Source organism: Tupaia chinensis, unplaced genomic scaffold (assembly GCF_000334495.1).
Source record: "Tupaia chinensis unplaced genomic scaffold, TupChi_1.0 Scaffold000667_1, whole genome shotgun sequence".
Classification (NCBI taxonomy): domain Eukaryota; kingdom Metazoa; phylum Chordata; class Mammalia; order Scandentia; family Tupaiidae; genus Tupaia; species Tupaia belangeri.
The window spans coordinates 2,057,032-2,083,354 of NW_006160189.1; the positions used below are offsets into that span (position 1 = coordinate 2,057,032).

At 38.0% G+C, this 26,323-nt stretch overlaps 1 protein-coding gene across 1 annotated transcript in view; it reads right to left on the minus strand.

Moving 5' to 3' along the window:
• Positions 1-25,309, minus strand: part of CRISPLD1 (cysteine rich secretory protein LCCL domain containing 1) — a 47,126-nt gene extending 21,817 nt beyond the window's left edge. Inside the window, exon 1 of the mRNA XM_006159928.3 lies at positions 24,988-25,309. Coding sequence (XP_006159990.1) covers positions 24,988-25,248 — 261 coding nt within the window. The 5' untranslated portion in view covers positions 25,249-25,309. The remainder of the gene's footprint in view (positions 1-24,987) is intronic.
• Positions 25,310-26,323: the final 1,014 nt, after the last annotated feature.

The window sequence follows — 26,323 nt, forward strand, 5'->3', positions numbered from 1 at the left end:
AGAGAGAGAGAGAGAGAGAGAGAGAGAGGGGAAAAGTGAGAAAGCAAGCCACCAGGTCTAGGACTCGAACCATAGTCGGCCATGTGAGAATGTCCAGCACCTTAACCACCACGCCACCTGCCGGCCCCATCCAATTTTCATAAATGAACATTCCTCCCTACTCCACTGTGGATCTGAAATATGAAAAACAATGTTTTCAAAGTCACAATGTATAATGTATGCAAAATTAGAAGTGTATTCTTGTTTCAGCATGTTTTTGTTATCTAGCAAAAATATAAAATTTACATGCTCTTAAAAATCAAGAGCAGTATGAGTAGCTAATCTTCATATAAGCCTTGACTAAATATCAAATACTCAAAATGACTAGTTTTATGTCAGAAATATACACCAAATTATCAGACAAGTACTTTGTCAACTGTGGGCACACTACTAGTTAATTTTTATTATTTAACCCTGATATAATTCTATAATTGCATATTTTATTTATTTTATAAAGATATAATTCAAGTTGCTGTCATTATTGATTCAAATAAAAATTAAGTAAGAAATAATGAAATTAGTTAAATTCCCAGAAAATGGACAAAATGTTGACATCCTTCTGTATTTAGGAAGTTGATGAATTAATCAGCTCTCGAAAGCAAGCATATTTCCTGGTGAAGTTCCCTGGAAAGTAGGTTGTCCTTAAAAGACAAATTCTTGTCTTCAATCCTGGAATTCAGATTCCCTTGTAATACTGTACTTTAGTCAAACACACAACAAAAACACACTTACAGGTTTCTAATTTGGCAAACTCATACTCAGAGAGCAGCCAGGAACTGGAGGAAAGACATAAATAGTTCCTAGATGGTTAAAAAAAAAAAAAAAAAAGCCTTGCAGCCATTGTGATAATGTTAAAATACCCTCCTCACCAAGTGGAGTCAAATTTCCTCATCTCCTCTTCACTTTGAGCTGGACAATGACTCACTTTTAATTAACAGAATGAGACAGTGAAACTTCCAAGGATGGGGCAGGAAATATAGCCTCTACGTATCTTTTATTTTTTTAAAAGAATTATTTATTTGTTTATTTATTATTACTTTAAAGTATGTTATAGGTTACGTATGCTCAGCAAAGAAAGAGAAAGAGAGAGAAAGTGAGAAAGCAAGTCTCCAGGTCCAGGACTCGAACCATGGTCGGCCCTGTTGAGTCCAATGCCTTAACCACCACACCACCTGCCAGTCCCATGTCTTGTAATATTTTAAGACAGAGGTTGACAGACCTGAGCAAACAATGTAGATCTCCAGCAACTGTTAAGTAGAAGTCGGTTTGGACAAACCACCAGACCACACAAACAGAGATGCAGGATAAGCTCCAGGGTTGGGTTTCCCAGCCCAGGCTGCCTTCTGAGTTTGCAATCACTCAGGTGGTGGTAGTCCAGAACATGTGAGAGGTACTGACTGAGGACCACCAGCTTAGCCCTTTGCACAGTCCTTGAGACTTACGCAGGTCAATTTACTAGTTTCCCACATGATTGTATAGTCTTAGATGTCTGGTGAAACTGAAGAAATTATAAAATTTATCTATTTTTTCCATGAGAAAGAGACAAAAAGAGAGAAATGAGGGAAGCACCCCCCCACAGAGTCTGTCATAGGTAGGCCACCCATGCCATAGTCAGCCAGCTATAAGTGAGCAGCTCTGAGATAAGGGCAGAAGAACCTCTGCCTCATCGATCACTACTTGTCAGGGGATATGACCAAATTCTCTCTGGGGATGCCTTCCTCTTACTGGCTCCTAGTGACCAGAAGAGGGAAGCTGATCTCATTTTTACTCCATTATCTAAGCTTTCTCCAGGAAACCTGGGGAAAGTTGCTGTCTTCCCTCCTGCCATTCCACATCACCAAGATGCATGGTCGTCACTGTCATTCCTGCTCAGGGAAATAAACTGATAGACACAGTAGTCCCCATGAGGATGCTCACACCTTCAAGTTCACACTGGGCATGCGTAGCTGGGCAATCAAATTCCTTACCTGAGGAAGAAGAATGTAAGCAAAAACGAAATTGAATTCAAACAAAGAAACCAGCTAAATAATGACAGACCTCCGCTCCTAAATGTTCAAGACAAAATCCCAAAATAAAAATAACACCTAAGCTCATTCCCAGCTCAGCTATCCTCTAACAGCTGCCCACTCACAAGCCTTTCTGGTGTGGAGTGTATTTCTTTTCTGTTAAAAATCTTTACTTTTCTCTAAGAAAAAGCAGACACAAAAACAAAACTTCTTTCCTATTTTACACGTGTTTGTGCATGTTCATTCTGTGTCTTAGGGCAGGTCTCTAACCTTTGGAGTCTGGACCGGAAGAACCAGGTATTTCACACAATACTGCTCGGCTGTCCTGTCTGATAATAGGTCCCCACACCACGATCCACCCAGACTCAGCCAGCTTCGACCACACACATACAGACATCTCTGGCATGTACAAAGTCTCGGGACAAAATTCCAGGGCATTCCTATGTGGGTTGAGCATGCCAGTGTGGATTACCTCTGTGCCATCTGGCTCCAACAGGTTTTTGTTTCTTTGTTTGTTTTAATAAAAAATATATAATTAATGTAAAACTTACAAATCTGTGATCTTTCAAGTTTGTTTTTTGTTGTTGTTGTTGTATAGGACTTGAAATAGAACCAAAAACATATCATTCAAATACTCTAGGCTCTTTTCTTATTTGTACAATGTGCCAACTGAAATAGAACTCAGATTGTTCTAAGGACCAAGATTGAATTGCTGAGTATATACATTGATGAATTGTTTTTAAAGTAAGACTTAAGTTTTATGTTTAATCCATTAAGAGTGGGCCAACAGGTGGCATAGTGGCCATAAGTACTGGACTCCCACAGGGTTGACTGCATTTCAAGTCCCAGTCCTGGTGGCTTGTAAAGCACACTAGGCTCATGGGCATGATTTCCCAAAATCCCATGAGAAGGAAGGAGAAGCAATTGTGGCCTGGCCATCCTCTTGGGGAGGGTGGTTTTTCACTTTCCCTCTCACTGTTTCTGTCTCTCTTTGATGAGCTCATGTGATCTATGGCAAAAATCTTTAAAAAAAGTAGGGAAAACATACTGAATAAATTATAATACTGCTAAAATAAGTACAAACAAAATTTTAATACAAGAACTGAAACAGAAAGAATGCAACCAGCTTAGTTCTTTATCAATATTTAGTAAATAATAATTAGTGACAATTATGAATGTAATTATTTTATTATTTTTTTTGAGAGGTTTTTTCGCTATAGGGCGCGTGCGCTCGCCAGACAGACAGAGAGAGACATAGAGACAGAAAGCGAGAAATCACCCCCCAGGGGGGATGGTCACACCGCAATCCCTTCTCCTCCATTCTCCTCTCGGGATCTTGGGCACGTACGCACACGCGCCCGGCGTGAGTTTTAAGCCACCGGGTCCGGGATGCGAACCGCGGTCGACTACGTGGGAGTCCAGCGACATAGCCATTACGCTAACTGCTGGTTCCCAATGTAATTATTTAAAAATTTTTAAAGAATCTAATCATTCATGGTGTTTAGGTCAAGCTCAATAATTCAAATCAAAAAGAGCCTTTAAAAAAATTTACTGAAAATATAACTGGAAGAAATACTATTATGACATACAATAGTACATATTTTTACTGTTACAGCAAAATATTTCAGATTTAAGACTGCCAATAATTTGTACCCATCCCATTTAAGTGTAGGTTAGTCTGTATACATTTCTATTTAAACAGGCTTGTAAATTAAATCAAGATGGTCTAAGGGGCTTCTTTTTTTTTCTCTCTCTCTCTGAACTATTTACCCAGCACTAATTTAAAGCCAAGCCACAGTAAAATTGCCATTCTTTAAAAAATGGGTACTTGAGGTGTGTAAAGATGAAAACAGCTCCCTTTTCCAACTACAGCTGGAAGTTGTTTTTTTGTTTCTTATGGCAATAAGTCTTCAATGAAGTTTCCTTACTAAAAGAAACATTTAGAATACTATTAACATCATTTGTCTCTAATAATATTTTTAAGCTGGTTAATTTGGAGATGTTCTTATTTTGGGTTCCCGCATGCATGTTCACTGCAAGCACATGAGAAATTTTAAATCTTAATGACTTTCAAATGTAAATCTAGAAGTGTGCTGTAATTTTAGTTACTGCCTATTTAGTACTGACATTTTACAGTTGTTGAAATTGGAAATTATGCAGCTATATAGACACATATGAAAATTTAATTGACTGTTGTCCTTTGAGAAGTATGAATGAACAGATATAATTGACATTCCTACCAAAGTACATGCCATTCTGCTCTGTTAAAACAGACAACTAATGATATTTGGAAATCATTCGGGGATGTAATTTTTAGTGAAGTCTGCTAGCTTACCAATCAATTAGTATGACTGTACATTAGGCAAAATCGTCATTAGTGATATGAAGTTTTCTTTCTCTTTGATACGAAGAATAATTTTCTTTCATAAAAAGGATTAAGTGTTTGCAAATATATCTTCTTGACCACAGTAAATTTAGTGCTTTTTCCGGATTTACATAATTTGGAAATTTTTGTCCTGGGGATTGTTGACTCTTTATAACTGTAGATCTACCACTGTGATACAGTAAACAAGATGCCAGTTAGTCACTAAGAATCTGTCTGGAGATGAGCATTTTACAGTAATTGAGGCTTCATGAATGGTAATGGAAGGTGAGCTCTACAGCTCAGTGATTAAGGGAGCCAGATCCCCGACGGCCAATCATGATTTGAATCCTGGCTCCAGTGACCTGAAAGACACATCAGGCACATATGTGCACATGCCCAAAATTCAAAATCCTGACAAGAAAAAGAAATGGAGGAATAAGGATTCTGGTGTGACCATACCCCATTGGAGGCGGTAAGCTCATTCTCTCTCTGAGTTCATGTACCCTCTGGCAATTAAACAAACACACACACACACACACACACAAACTAAAGTGGAAGGTGGACTGATTTTAAGTACAAAAAAAATTAAACATTAATTTCATAAAAGATAGCTAATACTAAAGAACTTTTTTCATCAATTAGCATTGTTTTAGACTATAGAAAAGGATATGGAATTTTGCGGGATTATCTGCCTGATACAAATTTATGCAATTTGACTTTTCACATATAAACTACACCAAGGATCAGTGATGGGGAGCAAATGATGGGCATTTTATCAGAAAGGTGCAATTAGTCTACCAAACAGAATGCCCTAGATGACGCTGGTGTTAAATAGTTAATTTTACAGACTTGTTTAGCTTCATCAATAAAAAAGATAAATAAGTAAAGAAAATTTAATTGAAAAGTGAACACCATGATCTGACACTTCTAAATCCATCATAAAATAACTAACTGGGACCTCTCACCTACTTTCAAAATTACTAAATGCCATTCTTTGTGCAGAAAAATAGGACCGCAAGATGTTCAACCATTCTAGAAAGCCCTAACTAAGTGGATGAAGCTCTAATAAGTCTTTGGAAAGACATACTGAGAAAAATGACTTTAAATAATTAAATTATTTTTGAAAAAAATGGAAAATAGGAATAATTGTTAGAATTAATTATCTAAAGATTCTAAGCACATAAGTGATACACAGATGATCTCAATTATACTGTTTCCAAAATTGATGTAGCTTTAATGGATTTCCAAGATAAATGTAAAACGATTATAATTGGTTTTTGAGTATCATACTATTAGAAAGTCTAATTACACATCTATTAAACACTGGCCCATGATATAATTTGTAATTTTATGTAGACTTTTATATATGCATTTATTGAGGCCAACAGATGACACAGTGGTTAGATCACTGGTTCAAGACCCAGATCCAGTGGCTTGAAACTCATACCAGGCACCTGTGCATGTGTGCTCAAGATTTACGGAAAAGGATAGAGGGGTACTTGTTAACTGTAAAACAACATTTATGGTGACAAGGGAATCTCTTAACTGAGAAGCAAATCTGTTTTGTGATTTGCAAGATCACACAACCAAATAGGTTTAGGATTTTCTAATTATGAATCTCATTATGACAGCAGAGTCAATTGATTCTGAACAATTTGTTTCAATATTGCTCAAAACAGATCAATGCCACAAGAAATTTTCAGTAAATGTCCCCTTTAGTGGAATAAAAATACATTGTTAATCAAAAGTCAAAACCAGGCCTCTCTTCAGCTTAGTCCTGAAAAACACAATGGTAAGATATTTGAAATAAGGCACAAACATCTCTATATAATTTTTCTTCACAGTTACCAGGAACACCAGGATTTCTCAGCCTGTTAGTCCATGTAGAAGTGGTTAGAAAACAAAACAAAAGACTGACAGAGTTATTTCCTTCTGAATATACCATTAAAAGATAATTCTCACTATGCCACCACTTTTGACAAAACAGGTTTGTAAATTACCCATCTTACTTCAAAATTGAATCTTTCCCCAAATCACTGTGCTTTCCCTATTTAAATCAAAACTGCAGTCCAACAATCGATGGAGCAAGCTGTCAATGCAATCCTTTCTATAGCAATAACCCGAGCGCCAAGACATTCCAATAACTTGTTATTCTATAGACATAACGCATTTGACAGTTCAAGGAGCCATTGCATTCAAAATCCAGACACAATGTCCCATAGAATCTTAAAGCTGCTTTCTTTATGCCTTTCCTCCCAACAGAAACCAGTGAAATATATGAGTAAATAAACCTATGCTCAAAGAGTGAATGATGTTTTCCATGGCTCAATCATCTGGTATAAAAAGCCCTATGGAAAACAGCTGTAATACATTCCCTATAGTTCTGAGATGACCTCAGGTATTTAACTACTATGCTTCACCTGTTCTGAAAAGTCTGCAGTTACAGGGAAAATGTTCCAAGCTCAGATTTCAAAGGGAACATTTGTGTTACCAGGCACAGAGCCACTGCCAGCTACTGAAGAATAGCATTACCTCAAGGCAATTTTTCTACACATATTAAGGTCTGGAAATTACAAAGATGTGAGGTTTACATGCCAGTGTTTTATATAAAATCTTTTCCTAATTTTTTTTTTTTTATGGCCAGAAGGCACTTTTCACTCACCGGAGAGAAACAAAGAAACAGCGAGAGAGAGAGAGAGAGAGAGAGTAAGAGGGAGAAAGCTCCTCTCCCAGCTTCCCCCACCATGGGGCATGATCACAGTACATCCTGTCTCCTCCATTTTTCCACCCTGTTAAGATTTTAGGCATGCAAAAACACATGCCCAGTGTGTTTTTCAAACTGCTGGAGCCAGGATTTGGATCCTGGTCAGACAAAGGGGATCCCACTCCCTTAACCAGTAGGCTACAGATCTGGTCCTAAAATACATTGGGCTGTCAGAAAAGTCATGATGCATTTTTGCATAGAACAAAAAAAAATCATGACTTCTCCGACAACCAACATTTTAAAGCAAAGCCTTAAAACTTTAAAAAATTAGCAACCTAATAATTTAGGGAACCTAGTTTTATTAAAATTACTTATGAAGTAGAAATTTAATATGCAGAACACTAGACGTTTTCAATTAAACCCACTGTTTCCATATTGTACAGATACCATATTTAACCCTGTATCAGAGGCATGACTTGGGGCTGCTTCTGTCCATGGAGCAGCAATGCCATTCATTTGACATAACCCTGATGTTTCTCTATAGAATTTCTACAGATTCATCTGATCTCACTTTGGAGGCCTCTCTCCCAATGTATCAAATCTCATCTCCGCCTCCAACCCCCAACATGGGCCCCTTATAGGTGACTCTCAAACTCTAACAAGTTTATAATAGAGTTCTTCTGAAAACACAGATTCTGATTCATTAAGTCAGAAGAGAAAGCAAAGCTACTATGTTTTTAACACCTAGTGCCAGGGCCATAACCAAAGGACAGCACCCTGAGTGGTCTGGTTCTATCTAGCATCTGCCCATTCATAGTTCTGGGCCATTGAATCCATCAGATGCTTTCTTCCACAGGGCTGTTTTTCCCTCTCCTGTCCTCCTTTGTTACTTAAACTTTACCCTTTCACCAAAGTCTCAATCGTGGTCTTTTTCCTTTTGGAGGTCATTCCAAACACGGCACTCCATTTATCTTATTACTCCTCTGAATCTTTTTAATTAAGCACATAACTTATCAATGATATATTCTCCTAGTCCTGCCTTTAATACTTTGAATCTTAAATTCTAACTAGAATTTTAAATCAGATTTGTGTCTTGAACTTTCTGTATGTTTTCCATAGTACCTAATGTAACACTTGTCTTGTAACAGATCCTCAAGATACACTAATGAGTTATTTCACAGTTGGCCTGAGGATGGGCAGTAACTTACAGGAGAGACACAAGAGCCTAAGTCCGTTGCCACAGATATACACGACTGATATAAACTTGTGTGAAAGGGTATTTATATGGTACCTATTTTGAATAAAAGGTAAAACCCTGGAGCCAGCAGATGAAATAATGGCTGCATCACTTGACTTCCACATGGTCAATCGTGGTTCAAGTCCTGGACCCAGTGGCTTGAAACTCATGCCAGGAGTGTGTGCATGCATGCCCCAAATCCCAAGAGGAGAATGGAGGAGAATGGAGTGTGGCATGACCATCCCACCTGCGGGAAGGGGGCGATTTCTCTCTTTCTATCTCTTGGTTTCTCTCTTTGTCTCTGGTGAGTGCACATGCCCTATAGCAAAAATCTCTCTCTTAAAAAAAAAAAGTAAAGTCCTGCATACTTAAACTTCGGTTCTTTTTGTAAATGTTAGATCCTTTATATTGACTTTGTGATAAAGCCAAATGCAGAATGCCTTTACTATTTTTTATTCTCACTTAAGGGGCGACTAGGTTAATCTTCAAAATAATGCTCTGGATGTCCAAGTAGACTTCAGTAGTTAAGGAAATATTTTGGTAATTGGAAAAGTATCATCTACTTTATCAGTTAAATTTTGATCTATTGATGTTGGATCAGTTTATAAGAACAAACATAAACCTTTTTAGTTGGTTTTTGTTTTTGTTTTTTTTCCACCATAGGGCACATGTGCTTGTAGGAGGGACAGAGGCAAAGTGAGAAATCACCCCCGGGCATGGGTGGCCACACTGCAATCCCTTCTTCTCCATTCTGCCCTTGGTATTTTGAGCATGCAGGCAAACACACCTGGTGTGTTTTTCTGGGCATCTCATCTTCTTTTGTGGCTCACTTTAACCCTGTCTACCACTCTGTACACGGAGTGCTCACTCATTTCTTCCTCCTTGCTGAACCCTTGTTAATGCAGCATTTGTTTCCTGCTGTGAAATGCCTGAGAATAGCCCAGAGTAGCTACTAGCAGACTAACATATTGACCTGATATACACTAGATCTTAACAAAATAAATGTTCTTTCCTTCCTCCATTTCTCTAGAATCTGCTTAATTTGCTGTGATTAAGGTAGCCTTTTTATTCATATATGGAACATTGTCAGTATTCACATGACCAAGAAAGAAAAAGCAAACCCAAAATTTTAAATGACTGAAAAACAGGGTGATCCCTGCCACCTAACAATAGAGTAAATGTTTTCTTAGAATTCAAATTTAAGACAATATTAGTTGTAAAATAAAGTTTAAAATAATTCATTCCTAGCTTTACTTGAAATCTCTTGACAATGAACTAATTAAGAACTCTATTAGCATTAAATTTCCTTTTTTTTTTTTTTTTTTTTTTGAGAGGTTTTTGCTTTAGGGCACATGCACTCTCCAGACAGAGAGACAGAAAGTGAGAAATCAACCCCCAGGGGCCCATGCCACAATCCCTTCTCCTCCATTCTCCTCTTGGGATCTTGGGCACGCAAGCACACACACCTGGCATGAGTTTTAAGCCACGGGGTCCGGGACTCTAACTGCGGTCGACTACATGGGAGTCCAGTGACATAGCCATTACGCTAACTGCTGACCTCATATTAGCATTAAATTTCCAATGGCCATTTCCACTGAAACCTCTAAGTGCCTTTGAGGTTTATATTTATATACAGTATTAATATATTTCATATATATATGTATAGTTCATACATCTGTTACACTAAAAATATTTCTATAGGAATTTAAAAAGTATAACATGTAAATATATACATACATATATAATATATATATAACACATTTTAAAACTATTTCTATATACAGAAATTTAAAAAGGATTAATCAACTCATACTTTGGAAATATCTGCAATAATTGTTTCTCTTTTAAAAGTTAAATTGGGTCCAGTCAGGTGGCACAGTCATAGCAAATGGAACTACAATGTTGGAAGCCATATGGTCGACCACAGTTTGGATTCCAGGATGGTCTCACAAACCTGTGTATGTGTGCCCAAGATCCTGAGGAGCTGGAGGGCTATGGAGAGGGGATGACATGACAAGACTCTGTAAAGGGTACTTTTCTCTTTCTCTCGCAGCCGTATAGATGCTATCAGAAACAGAAAAGAAGCTTAAATAAAAGTCAAACTAATATTGCCAAACTACCTCAAATGAAATGTTTCTTTATAGGTAAGCAAGAAGAAACAGAAACAGTGCTGCTGTGATGCACACTTGACACAAGTTCTTTGCATCATTTGGAAAATATGTCCTTAGTTCCATAACAGAGACTTGGTTAGTTTACACAGATCCTAAGTTACAGCCAGGTCCTCCCTTCACATTAACGGCTCACATTTTCATATCAGTAGCTCTGGTAAGCTTCTCCTCATCTAAATGCTCAGCCAGAGTTCCTACAACAAAAGACTATAACCTCTTCCAAATATTGCTTCAAATTATAACTCTTCTAAGAAGCTTCCCGGCCACTGCTTTATTCTGAAATTCTTTATGCTTTATATGCAATTCAAAATATGTTAGTTTGTCTTTCATACCAAGTCATGTTTTACATCTGGAAAACTGTTCTCTAGCAAGAACCTTGGCATTCTGATCATGTCTCTTCAAAGACCTTGCCTCTACCTTCTGAGGGGTGGCAGCCATACCCATGTCATTATAAAGAGATGTCAGTACTCAACATAACTCTGAAAGTACCTGAAATCCAGTTACAACCTAGCCACTTGCCATTCGTATTAAAGAATGGTTTTGCCCTAATCAAAAACTACTGTATTTAAAAATATAAAATTAAATAAAAGGCAAGTACAATACTTCCCTGAAATGGAAGGCTTTGGCAATTTTCTAATAGCTTTACCTTGTCAAAGCACAATGAAATACACTTTTTCATTTTGTCCACTTCACATCATTGTTGAGAATTTAGTCATCTATTCCTTTTTCATTCATTCCCCCTTTTGTTCCCTGTCAGCTAGTATAAACTGAGCTTACAGCATGTGTCAGCGACTCAGCTGAGGAATGCAAAGATTACTATAGCACAGCCCCTTCCCACAAAGGAATGCAAAGCTAGAGGAAGAGACAGGAGAGACATGGGGGAGAGGCAGAGGCTTGGGTGAGAAGTAACAGGCACCAGGGCACAGGGCACCAGGCGGGGCAGCTCCGAACTCTGCAAAGAAGAGTTTAGACAAACACAGAGCATGCTTGAAAGTAGAGTAGAAATTCCTTAGAGAGAAAGCAAGGAGGATATGAAGACTTTCTAACATCTACAAAGGCTACAGGCTTGACGAGATTCATTCACCATCCCCAAATCCAAGGTGTACAGAATAGCTGCATTTTATTTGTTCAGGTTGAACTCACTTTGTTCCCAACACTTTTGATTTGACAAGCCCTCTGGCCTTTCTCCCCCCCCTCATCCCCCACCCCCAGAGAGGAGTTCTGATGTTTTTATTCCACTCTCATGCAAAAGCCATGCCTCTCTGACATTTTTATCATTTGGTTTCTCTTCTCTGGACATCTGATCTGAGTTATTCATTCAGGATGTCAGGTATGGATTTCCCATGTCCTGAGCAAGTTTAAGATACAGTTTTATATATCAAAATATCTTCAACAGATTACATAACCAACCATGTCAACTGCTTTCCTGGCTGTCCAGGGTTTGGGTGGGTTCTTTGTATTGTTTAAGCTGTAACAATGTCACACAGGAGACAGTCTATGGAAAGTAACTCCCATGCTGTCCCTGGTCTTATCCTGTCACCTAGGTGCCACTCCCCCCACCTCGGACATTTGCCTAACTCTGAAATTCTGTGTCCTCCCTTCTCACTTATATCATCTTCACAATCTAACATGTCATCACTCTGTACCTCAATTTTCACTACCCAACAAAACTCATTCATTTTGAGATTTCATCTCTCCCTCCTCCTTCAAGCAGAATGATTAAACATTAAGCTTAAAGTAATCGTTTTAAAAAAAAAATTAAAAATAATTATTTATTTAACCATATTTATTCAATCATTTTAATTTGACCAGAGAGAGACACAAGCAGACAGGGCATGGGGAGGTGGAAGTGAAAAAGCAAGCCACCAGTCTGGAGCTCAAACCATGGTCGGCCATGTGGGAGTGTCCAGCACATTAACCACCGCACCATTGTTCAAGTCACTCTATCTTTTTGGATCCTCTGTACTTCCTAAAAGGTAATAAAAAGGAGTTTCTGTTTCTTTGCACTAATAATTAGAGTTCCTACATTATGAGAAAAAAAAAAAAAAGAAGGATGATGTACAGCTCAGAGAAGAAAATAATCTGCATTCTAGAGTCTACTATTCATGTCTCAAATTTAACCTCTCCATCTCCAGTAAGCCTAAAGCCTTCTACTCAACGTGGGGTTCCCAGGTTGGCAGCTGCCATATTACCCATGAACTTATTAGGAACACAGAATGATTGAATGAACACAGAATGATAGAATGATTTGATTCAGATCTACTGAATTAAACCAAATCCTGCAGTTCAACAAGATTCCCAGAGGGCTCAAATTCACACTAAAGTTTAAGTGGTATCAGACTTAAGTCCTCTAATTTCTACCCCCTAAATCATAACTACTTGTTTTTCCATGGAAAACACTTTCTATCCATATATCCAAGTGATCCAAATAGTCTTCGGTCAAAAATTTAAATTATAAAGTGTGCACAACCTATTCAACAGATTTTGTCCATGTTTACATTTTGCTTTTGTGGTTGTTGAGCTATCAACACAGAAAGTCTTGCCTTTTCCCCATGTGTAAGGAGCTGCCTTAGTCACATGTTATTGAGTTTGTTAACAATTCAAGAACAAGAGTCACTGAACCACTTTTAGGTTCTTATCTAAATAAGTTCAATTTTTGTAAACCACCAATCCAAGTTACATATTTGGAGCAACAGCTCCCTAATGGAATTTTTACAGTTTCTATACAGCTATCTGTATTTAGCATTCAGTTTGCAATGTGAACCTCAAACACGTGATTTGGTCTGTATCTATACTAGATCTGTATAACCTAATCTCTGAATACTTTAAAAATCAATCAGCCACTAAAGGGTCCTTGATCGTCTCTTACCTCCACGAGTTTTCTAATCAAATGCTTCCCTATGTCAGCACGTGACATTGTGTGAAGTGACTAGGTAGAGGGGTGGGACCCGTGGCAAACCACAGAAGGCATTATTACTATAATTTATCTGAGTTGTTTCAGTACCTTGGTACGCTATAGGAAACTTCTTCCAAATCTATTAGATCTCTAAACTCAAAGCACAGTGAAAGAAATGAACTGAAAGCACCTCAGAAGCCCCCATATAATCGACTCCGTATATCCTTAAGCAGTATCTCCAAATTAATGTTATATACGTGCTCCCCTCAGACCCTCTTCCTTCCTGCCTTCTCCATCTCAGCTAATGATCTTGTTTCTCAGTTCACTGGGAAAATGGAAATATTACATGAAACTTCCTTCCTCTTTTCTACATCAAAGACATCGAGCTACCTGATTCTACATCCACAGCCTCATCCTTTCCTCTTGGTATAAATGAACTGACTTTGTGGTTTTATTTTCTCTCTCCTATGACAACCGCTTTCCTAACTTGTTCATTCTCATCAACCTATAAGCACTCTCCCTAAAAGACAACAGGAAAACAAACATAAAAGCTTTCCCATAGTGCCCTCTAGCTGTTATCTCATTTCTCTGCTCTCCTTCAGAGCCATGGCATCTCGTCAACTCCAGGAGTCAGATACTTCACTTCCTCACCTCCTGTTCTCTTCTTACGCCTTCCTTATGGCTTCTGGGCAGACTCCACCACTGGAATTACTCGTAGGAAGGTCACCAGAGCCTTCCACATTGACAAAAACACCATTGGCGCTTCCTCATCTTGCACGTCTTCTCAACATGCTGAAAACAGTTAAGTTCACCTGTGTTGAACGCCTCCCCTGGCTTATAGAACACACAGTCTATTCTGTTCTTTCCTTCAGTCCACTTGTTCTCAGCTTCTTTGCCAGCGTCTCCCTGTTCAGTCAGTTCCATTCAGATGTTCCTAGTATCTACACTAAATCCACATTTTTTATCTCGAGTCCCATCTTTCTACTTACTATTAGATATAAGTGAAGACAGTATGGCACCTCAAGCCAAAAAAGAAAATTCCTAGGTTGGATGAAGCAGTAAAATTCAAAATTTTCTGAGAGGCTGGCACGGGAAGGTTCTGGTTTTGCATTCAGAATCCCCTGAGTACACCAGGGATATGCATCCCCCTTCCAGGGTTGGCTGAAGCTGGGGATGTCACGATGTGAAGATACCATTGGAGGAGCAGCCTCCCTTACTGTCGTTTTTGCTCTTTAAAAAGATTAACTTTTTTTTTTTTAAGAAAGATTGTTTATTTCATTTTCAACTTCTCTTATCTCTCTTTCCTCCTGTCTCTACAAATGCTTCAACAATCTAGTGAGGTATTTAGCCAAAACCTAAGAATATTACAGATTCCTATTGTCCTTCACCCTTCACATTTAAACGATCAGCAAAACGAGTCAGCAACAATCAGCGTACATCAGTATGTACCCTGAAACCATCTACCTCTCTCCATCTTTATCACTATCACCCGGTCCAGTCACCTCTCTCCCTCACTCAGAATACAGCAATAGCTTCTTAACACACCTCTCAGCTGTCAGCCCTGGCCTTCCTTAAAACCATTCCCTAGTGGGTAATCACAGTGACTTTTCAGAACTAAAAAAAAAAAACTAGGACAATCTCTTGCAAGAAACTGTCCAATGATTTTCTATTTCACTCAGAATAAAATCCAAATTTCTTTTCATGTAGAAGGTCCCAAAGGATTCTGGCCCATGCTTACCTATCTCCTTCATTTTCTAACACTTCCTCATTACAGAAGAAATCTTAACCATATTAGCCTTCTTTAGGAAATGCCAACTTTATTCTTGACTTAAAGACTTTGTGGCTGGTATTCCTTCTGCCTAGAAATATAATCTCTGTATCTTTGTGTAGCTGACGCCTTCTTGTAATCCAGCTCTCTTGGTTCAAACGTCACCCACCCTGAGAAGCCTTTCCCAGCTACTCAGAATGATTAGCCTCATGCCCGTCATTCTGTCCTTTCCCTCGGCTCGCTTTCACTAAGTAGAGAGAGAGAAAGCACCCCAGCCCCCACAGAGCATGAGCACACCACAGTCCTTTTTCTTCCATTTCTCCACCCCTTCAACATTTTGAGAGTACATGTACACATGCCAAACTCTTATTTTAAGACACTGGGGCCCAGATTTGAAGGGTGACATGACCATGTGAGATCCAGCTCCCTTCACCACCGAGCTCTGGGGCCAGTCCACAAATGCATTTTGTTAAACACACATTTATCAGTGAAAACAGCAAATTATTTTAATCCATGATAAGGGCCTTGCTGCAGCTTCCTAAATTATGAAAACAGCAAATAGTTAAAGAAATAAAACAGGGTTACTTGAACATAAATACTGTAATATCTTTATCAGATAATCAATTATTATTTGAATTATTTTTTTTACCATGACCAAAATATTTTATGTATATATGTATATAAATGTATATATGTGTGTATATATTTTTATATACATATAATGACATTATAATTTTTAAAAACACTTGCTTTAACTTAGTAAAAATTATGAAAATACAAGAATTTAAATTTTAAAACATGTGTAATTATTTGGTTGTTTAAATTCATGTAAAGATCACATGAAAGAACACAGCTTGAACAATAGTAAAGAGAGTGTTCCTGAACCAGGAGTTGCTCTTATTTGTGATTACATGAGGTGTCTTCAAAAAGTTCATGGAAATACTCTGAACATACTACTTGGAAACATTTTTTGAATTAGAATAAACTTGTGTTTTAATTTCATCTTCCATGAACATTTTGAAGTCCCTTTGTGTTAAGGAAGGCATACAGTAAAGTTAATTACAAAAAATATCATGCAAAGAAATTGCATTTTCCTATACATTGTCAGAAAATTTGAGATATGTTTCCTAATCCAATCATCTCCTGTAAAACCAAGGTGAAAACTTTTGTTTAGGGAAGAGTTAAGATTGTGGATATTGGGACCAGCAGGTAAGGGCACTGGACTCCTACATGTCCGACCATGGTTCGAGTCCCGGACCTAGTAGCTTGCCTTCTCAGTTTCTCTCTCTCTCTCTCTCTCTCTCTCCTTTTTCTCTGGTCAAATTATAATAAATGAATAAATAAAGTTAAATAAAATATTCTTTTAAAAATATTGTGGATATTACCTGACCCATAGGAGATGTTGCATATTTAATGAATAAGTGAATGAGTAAGCATGCTAATTTCTTTTATCCCATTTTTTTTTTTTGGAGAGGTTTCTTCGCTATAGGGCACGTGCAGTCACCAGACAGACAGAGAGAGACAGAGAGACAGAAAGCGAGAAATCACCCCCCAGGGGGGATGGTCACACCGCAATCCCTTCTCCTCCATTCTCCTCTCGGGATCTTGGGCACGCACACACACGTGCCTGAATTGAGTTTTAAGCCACCGGGTCCGGGACGCGAACCGTGGTCGACTACGTGGGAGTCCAGCGACATAGCCATTACACTAACTGCTGGTTCCCCTTTTATCCCATTTTTGAACCACTTTCCAATAATTGTGATTGCACCTCGCCTGTTTTTATCAGATCGCCAATGGCCGCTATTTTGTCAAATACACTATACTATGGTCTTATCTGCATTTTATTTGAGCTTTATAAGCAGCATTTGACAGAGCTGACCATCTTTCTTCCTTTCTTTATTTTTCTTCAGGACATGCTCCTCCCCTGGTTTCACCCTAATTCTTAATTCTCTTTGTGTTTTTTTCCTCATTTTCCCAGTGTCCACACTTTAAAGCATAACAAATATTTACTTCTTGAGCATCACCATCTACACTTATTCCTTAAAGTCTCATCTATCTTGGAGACTCTGAATACCATCTAACTTCTGACAAATCCTAACTTCATATTCAAAGTTGGATCACCTATATCTAATTGCCATATGTTTAACTGCATACTTGAGAAATTCAACTGGATATCCAAGGTAAATTGCAAGGAGTATATCAGAAATTGGGCTCCAGCTTTCTCTACCAAAAGCTAGTCTCTCCATATTGTTCTTCATCTTAGAAAACATAATACCACTGTTTCTAGTTCCGCAGGTAAAAAATGTACAACGTGTATAACCACATCTCACATTCAGATCTGTCTGTGCTACCTCAAATATGAAAAAAAAAAAATCCCAATGACATACCTCATGATTGACAATTGGTGACTACTGGCTATGAACTATACTATGGCCCTATTCTTCTTCTCATGCTGAAGTTTTCACCTTTTGCTGTTTATGGAAGGAGACTGGGTTTGGGGAAGAAAGGTAGACCAGGTGAAAAATGAAGACGTAGAGACTGGAGTCTGTCTTTTAATCTCTTAAGACTACGTTGGTAAAATGGGTACTAAATAACTGGGTGGATTCTGGAATCTCTGAAAAAATTCTGGAAGTCTCTGCAAGGGGAAGGACTCAGAATCTTCCCACTGATATTTAAACCTGAGTAGAAACTGCCACCAATCTGCAGCCAAACCTAGGATGAATGTAGATCTTGCACCAGCTGCAGGAAAGCTCAGCCTACTGGCTTCCCGGCTGGCCAAGTCAATTTCACAGTTTTGCAGAAAGGCATCCTTGAACTTTTCAAGCTTAATGTTATGAATGCACAGAGATTGGTATCCATACTCTTGCCAGCTCTCACTATTTGCACAGCCATCACCCTACTCCTTAGTCACCATTAACTGTTGGATAAGTTATTGCAGTTGCCCTGTCTCCCTGCTCACAGCCATGCTCCTCCTCCCACCACCTAACGTCCATTCTCAAGAAAGCCAACATGATTCAACTGATAAGACCATGCTACTTTTGTTCAAATCTGTCAAACAGTTTCTCATCACTCAGACTAAAAGTGAGAGTCTTTACAATGAACTGAATCTTGCCCTTCCCAGTTAAATCTCTGACCTCATTTCCTTAAACATGCCCGAGCTGCTCTTTGTCAACCACACAGGCCCTGTTGCTGAGTCTGAGGATTCAACGCCTTCATTCCTATGCTGTGCAAGGAAGAATATTTACTGTGATTACTGCTGAAGACCATGCTACTTTTGTTCAAATCTGTCAAACAGTTTCTCATCACTCAGACTAAAAGTGAGAGTCTTTACAATGAACTGAATCTTGCCCTTCCCAGTTAAATCTCTGACCTCATTTCCTTAAACATGCCCGAGCTGCTCTTTGTCAACCACACAGGCCCTGTTGCTGAGTCTGAGGATTCAACGCCTTCATTCCTATGCTGTGCAAGGAAGAATATTTACTGTGATTATTGCTGAACCCTCAGTAATACCTGGTATATAGTAAATTCCCAATATATGTTTAATGAATGAATGAATAACGATCCCGAAATTTTGTGACATTTTTCTCGCTCTGGGCATTCCACCCCCCTGTTAAAATTATTTCTATCTTTTTGCCTTTCTAAAGCTCTAGATTTATTACTTGCATTTAAGAAGGACTTTTCAGTGTCCCAGAACCCCAGAGTAATTATTAAGTTCAATGGAACTGGGCTGTAATGTTACTTTCTTCCTGAAGGTATTGCTATCTATGGTGTAATCTCCACCTTCCATCCTATTCTCCCCAAAAGATTAAGATCTCAATACATTAAAAAAAAAAAAAAAAAGATTCAATGGACAAGCAGATGTATGTAGTCAACTGTGGTTTGAGTCCCAGACTAGTGGCTTCTCACTTTCTGTTTCTCTCTGGTAAGCACACATGCTTTATAGCAAAAATCTCTCCCAAACAAACAAAAGAAAACCCTTCAAATTAAGGTTTGTAAACTTTAAAATTTCTGTAGACAAAGACACATAAAGCATAACTTTACTGTATCTAAATATACTATTAATGTAAAGTAAAAACATTTTAGGGAAATTGACCAAGTTATTTTAAGTTTAGAATAAAGAAATTTAGTAACTTTAAATAATGATGATAGTCTTTGAATAAACAAACAGATTTCATATATCTTTGAGTAGATATAGATACTCTGCAATAATAAAAGACAAAAATATTTAATTTTTAAAAATGACCAGACAAGGATCAGTAGACAATACAGAATGAAAAGTATTGTTTCAGAAATCAAAAGTTGCAATAAAACTTTAATTGTATTGAATTCTGGAAATTTTTAGCAAGATTAAAACAAACACCGCATTTATTACTGAACTGCCCTGGATGGCAAATAATGCCAGAAAACACGGATTTTTATGAGAGTAAATGGATCAACTGAAAAGCTAAAGATCACTTCTGCATAGCCCAAACTATCATCACTCTGTTAAATAAGCTAGGGTGTCCCACATCCAGTTTCTGGAATTAAATGATATATGAAAACATAGAAGAGAAATGAAACAAACAAACGAACAAATATGATTTCCTATATTAGGCATAACCTTAGAAAAGTGAGACACTTGGTTTGCATCAATTCACACAAAACAGTGAAAGTACCACTGGCTGTTCTGGCTCATGGCTTTTGGTTGCCTAGCAAAAGAACAGGTATTCTGATGCATGTGCTGTACATTAGGGAAGTGTTGTCCTAAGATTCTGCCCATGTCTTCACTCATATGTGAGGTGAAGAGTAAGCACACACAGCCATTGACCCACCCAGCAGGGGGCCTACCAGCAATTCTTGCAAAGTCATGGAAACAGCAGCAATAGAAAAGAATAGTCTAAATAGTTGATCCATGGTGTTTTGTTTTGTTTTTAGAGGTTTTTGCTATAGGGTATATGCACTTGTCAGAAAGAGAGAGGCAGAGACAGAAAGTGAGAAATCACCCCCTAGGGGGTATGGCCATGCCACAATCTCTTCTCCTCCATTTTCCTCTTGGGATCTTGGGCATGCACACACATGCGCCCGGCATGAGTTTAAGCCACAGGGTCCAGGACTTGAACCACAGTCGACTACATGGGAGTCCAGCGACATAGCCATTACACCAACTGCTGGTCCTGGTCCATGGATCCTTTTTAGGTCAAGTGTCCTGATTATTTAAGTATAGTTGAGGCTTAAGCATACTTTGTATGATAGAAAACTATTTTGGATTTTAGAACATCCGTGTTTCAGAGACTCTGTGTTAAAAATCTGTAACAACTGGTAAATACTCACCAATTCATTTTTTTTTCAATTTCAGAATATTTAAATATTTAAATATCTTCACTATCAGCTCAGTAACCCTATAAGACAAGTCTTAGCATCCCATGAATACTTAAAAAAAAAAAAAAGACAAAACTCCTGATTTATTTAAAGCATTTGTGATTCCTCTCATGTATTTCCAATTTCCCACCTCATGTCTTTGGTGTTAATATATCCTTCCTTCCATAACTTTCTTAATTCCTCTCAATTACCTATTCTCCATATTTGACTCATATATAATCTTATCTATTTTTCCATCCCTCCCTTTCTTTCAACACAATTTATAGTACATTCAGCAATATTCAATCAACAAATAGTTACCGAGGTACTTACCAGGTCCTGGGCTATAAAGATAAATAAGGATTAAAGATAAATAAAGATTCAAAGTTTTGGAAATGAAAATGTAAATATTTTATTGCAGTAAGACTGATACTATAGTAAGTATCAATAAAATACTTTGAGTGGGGCAAGGAAATCTATTCCCAAGAAAGATGTACAGGAATGACAATGTTTGAGCTTCGTCTTGAGAAATAAGTGAGTTAGAAGGAGACAGGAAACACGATTGTTCGAGGCACAGTGAGGACACTGAATAAGCAGACACAGAGCATGGACAGTGAATAGTTCAATGGGAATCCAACTTCAGATACAGACACAGAAGTTAAGAGTCACAGGGAAGACTGAACTACACATGCTTCCTTATATAAGCTGCTCATGAGGGCCTTTACTTTGAAAGCAGTCTGAAGTCAAGAGAACATTGTTCAGGTGAGAGATCAGCACAGTGTTGTTGAAGGAGAAATTCAACTTTAATGAGGGAGGGTGGGCTAAGTCAGAAAGTAAAAATAGACAAATACACTCTCTGTGTGGGAAGCTGTGGTAACAATGTAGGTGTGAGAAAATGAGCAAAGATGAGGATAAAAGAGTGATATTCACATGACATTTCTGAAACCAAACCGACAGAAGTTGACAACTGTACATTTGTGTGTGTTTGTATTTGTTCAATGAAAATGGGTGCAAGGGTTAATGTATCCATTTTTCTTTGTTTACTAAAGAGCTAAGGAGGTATTGATGACATTCATGGAGAAAGCATTATGAAGAAAGGGTGAAGGTAGCAGGTAAGGTGAAGGAAAAAGATAGGTAGTTAATTTGATTTGTAGACATTTTCAGCTTGAAGTACATGTAGAGTACTACTACACGGGTGTGACCCGCCAGACCACAGGAAATTTAAAAAATGAAGCTCAAAAACAGGATTGTTGGGTGAAGACAGAATACGCAGCCATGAATATCCAATGGCCTTTAAAGTCAAAGGAGTAAATAAGGCCCTATAGATAGACAAAAGACAAAAGTAAAAACTTGGGGGACACACTCAAGAGACGAGCAGGAAACAAGAACATGGGGATGTAAGAACCAACTGATGGGGTTTTAAAATCTATAAAAGGAAGGACTTAAAGAGAGTGAACCAGTTCAACAGCATCGGATGTCTTACCTCATTCCAAACTATGGGGTTTATATTCTTCCACCAATTTTACCAAGTCCAAACACAATGCCCAGAACGTTGCTGTCAGAGCTCACACACACCAGTGAGCTCCAGAGACAAAATGTGAGCCCGCTGCTCTCTCAGTCCAAACCCAGTCTTTCTTCCTTTAAGATCCATCGCCTCTTCAGCAACAGCTTCACTGGACCTACTAGCGCCATTTTCTCAATCACTCTACATTAAATGAAGGTAAACTTCCTTCTTAGGATCATCAATTTCTACCATCAATAACTCATTTTTCCTTCTTCCAGATTCTACCACATCTGGGTTTTCATAAATTTAATGCAATCTCCCTTCTGATTCCTGACACCCTGCCTAAGTCTATTCTGCTTCATCTAATTGACATATGCCATCCATTCTTGCCTATAATTCGTAATCCTGACCATGTCAAAAAACAAAATAAATCTCATCTTCCCCATTGATTAGGACTATTCCATTATGTTGAGTTCCCTTGGCATTATTTGTAGACATGAATAAATGGTTGGACCCCTTGCTTACTCCAAAATTTTCAAATGTGTCTATTCTTTCTTCTCAAACTATAAATTTTTCAAGGGAAGATATGACTTTGTAGAGACAATTTTTAACCCTGAATTTTAAATGAGGATACGAGTAGGGATAGAGATGTAATGTTAATAAATGTGAATGTGGGTTCATTGCCATGGGTTCGGGGGCAAAGAGAAGCCCCAAATAAGTACCAAGGATAAATAAGGTAACTACTTATTCAACATTTAATGTGAAATGATATAGAGGGTTTAAGCAATCCGAAGTGGTCACACTTATCATAGGAGACTGCAGATTTACAGGAAACAGATTTTACAGCTCATTAGCCAGTTTTTAATTTTGTTTTCTCAGGGGAAAAAAAAACACATTTAAAATAGTTATTTGAATACACTGTATTTTGATCAGACGTAGCAACATCTGTACTTAACAGTGTTACAATATATGTAAGTCAACAATATTTCAAATAAAGTAGTATTGGTCTTTTAGATTTCCTCTGAAATCTATGTTCTAGAAATGTGGTCCAGTGTTGCAGCTGGACAATGAATTCCTTTGCAGCCTAGCTAACGGCCAAGACACAGTTCCAGTGCTAACAGTATCTAAGGGCAACGCAATATAAACCCTGGCTGTTTCCTGAATCTACATTTCAAAGATAGAATAACATGAGTGAAACTAGAAAGAAACTCAACAGAAATATCCCAGACCAGCCATCACACAATAGGCAGGGTTTTGTTTTTTTGTTTTTTGGGGGGTTTTTTTTGAAGACAGATATGAAAATGAATCACAGAATTGTTCTTTCATGATTTCCCCATTACTTGAAATACACATAAATATATTTTCAGGGGGTGTGTGTGTGCGTGTGTATGTATGTGTGGGTGGATTAGAATTCCCAAGTTCTTTCTTAATTTAAATAAAAATCAAATGCATACCTATCCACATGGAATAAGCATACAGTGTCTTAGTTGGAAAAGGTCCATGACTGACTCTTTCTGTTTGAAGGTTCACAGATGAAGAAGTCATAGAATTTCTCACTTTGGACAAACACTTTAAAATACACAAGTTGCAGAAATATGACATATTCTGCACAGAACTTTGAAATGAGCTAATAATTCAATTAGATATCCTATTAAAGCAGGATGAGGAGACATAGAATTAGACATATATATCTTAATACTATTTACTGAGTCCTTGCAGCATGCCTCATAAACCTAAACTTTACACAAGTTATCACATTTAATCTTCCCAACAACCCTTTGAGGTGAGAACATAGACTAGTCTCAACTCAAGGAAACTAAAGTAGAACGAGATTAGTCGGTGTCCAACGTCACATAGCTAGAGAGTGTTGACACCAGAATTTAAACTAGGGATCCAAATTCCTGGGTCCTAATTCTGACTCTTTGATGAGTTCTACTGAGTGCTACTTCCTTTAGGATAAAATATTTTTTCCCAATAAAAGTTAAAATTATATAATGACTTATTTTTAATGGGTGATAGGAACTTATATCTTCCATGTTTCATGAAAGTTACCTAAATAGAGAATAACAAGAAAAACTAATATAAATACTGGAATAAAAGAAAACGACAAAATGTATTAAAACGAACTGCACTCTGAAATGTTTCCAAAGGAGAGATGTTATTCCTAAGAATCATTAAATAATATTTACTATTTATTATCAGGCTCTGCTAGTGCATTTCGAATTCACGGAAGTAATATTTTTGAAAAGTTTTCTAAATATGTGGAGTATTAAATAGTATACTAATGAGTTACATGCTAATAGTCAAGGAAATAATTTTGTTTCCTAAGCAGGCTTAATTTACTCTGAGTAAATATAAGATTATTGAGGATAAGTTACAGAGGTTTATTTAATCTTGTGTCTAGGCTTGTTTTCACCAATGATAAATCCAGAAGGAAAAAAAAAGCCATTGTTAAAGCACCTTTAGACAAAAATCAATCCCTATAAGGCAGTCTTTATTATATCATTTACATATGAGTAAGAAATTAAAGCCCATTAATGTATATCAGGAATTCAGGAAGATTCTTTCAAAATGTTAGTCTTGGAAGTTTTCAGATCCATCATTTATAAGAAGGTTCTATCAGTTAAGAACTAGAAAGCAACTGTCCTACTCAGTTCCTTAAAAGCAAATACACCAGCTTTTCACCATTTCCAGAAGAGTAAGAGCAGAATATAGAACACTTCATGGAACATAGCATCTTATGGTATTTAGTTCTACTCTGAAATTCAGAGTTCTTAGACAGAATAGGTCCACTAACAGAAGAATATGCAGAGAAAGATACTCACAGAAGCAAGCTTTTTATTTCATAGAGAAAAAAAGTGGATGAAAGAGTAGCATGAGTGAATTTAGTGTGGTAGCTGAAAAACATTGATGAACATTTATTTCTTTTGTACATACCACTTGGAAAAAAAAATAGTCCTTACCATATACTCCATATTAGAAGCGGTTGGATACACCTGACTTCGTAATTTATTGTGAAGGTCCAAGATACTCTGCATGTCATTGTCTGTGATGGCCCTTTTCCCTCTTTGCTTGGCCATCCACCATTCACCATCCTCATCCATGTACTTTTCCAAAAGCTTCTCCAATAAAGTGGCATTAGGAACTACCATGGCAGGAATAGCTCTAGCCATGAATAGCACTGCGGTTACTCCGAGCCACTCCCTTGCGGCACACTTCATCATGAATGACCTCAGGATTTCCCTGGGAAAATCTCCAAGACAGGCTCTTCCACGGCTTTTGGCTATAACGACCTGTCACGTGATTAAGATGAAAATAACAACAGATATTGATTTTCTAGTAACAAAAGCAAAACGACAGTTACAAAGGGTATCTGCCAGTTGATCTTTCTGTATTAATGCCAGCAAATGGACAACGACTGTTTGAATTAACTTATCTCCAACCCACTTTTTTCTTCGAGAGGACATTTCACAATACATTGTTTCGGCAAAACAGACAGCTATAGTTTCTAAAACAATATGCAAGAGGCAAAAAGTAAATGGCAAACCGCCCAGAGAAGATTGAAAATAATTTGACCTACGAGACTTTAAACAGCTCTATAGTACATGTATCCTCCAAAAGGTATAACCAGAATGTTCTATTTCAATGTAGAGGTCTACATTTCTCTACAGAGATATTTAAAGGTATGGCTTTATTACTTAAGGTACTTTATTCTACTGCCCTATCTCTGTCCCAGACATTCATAATATCCACAACGTTCTTAAATTAAGAGTGGATTTTTTCTTTTAAGTACAAAATGCAATTTATACAAGCAGCCACGGGGTACATCTAGAGGACCCAGAGACCTGCAAATGAATGATTTGGGTCGCTGGGGGAGATCTATTCCTATCTATGCACAAGTCAGAATTCAAATCACTATTCCCTGGAAAGTTAGTGCCTCATTGGTGGCCTGCGCCCGAGAAGGCCAGCAACCCGCAGGGCAACTCCGGAGCTTTTCCTGCCTTACGCCGCAGGCGCACACCGCACACTGAACCCAAAGCAAAGCGCGCCACGGACCCACAGTCACCGAGGAGAGAAAGCCTCGCTCATCTCCATTGCTGCTACTCTCCGGAGCAGCCACCCCGAGTCCGTGCCTGGATATTTTCTACAAGCTTTCCCTTTTTTTTCTTCTTTAAAAGTAAGTTCGTAAAAGAAAAGGGGGGACAGGAAAAAGTGGCAGCCCGACCACCCAGAGATGCGTTTCAGCGGTCCTTACCACTCCAGCGTGACGCTCCCTGCGTGAGCGGAGCCCACCAGGAC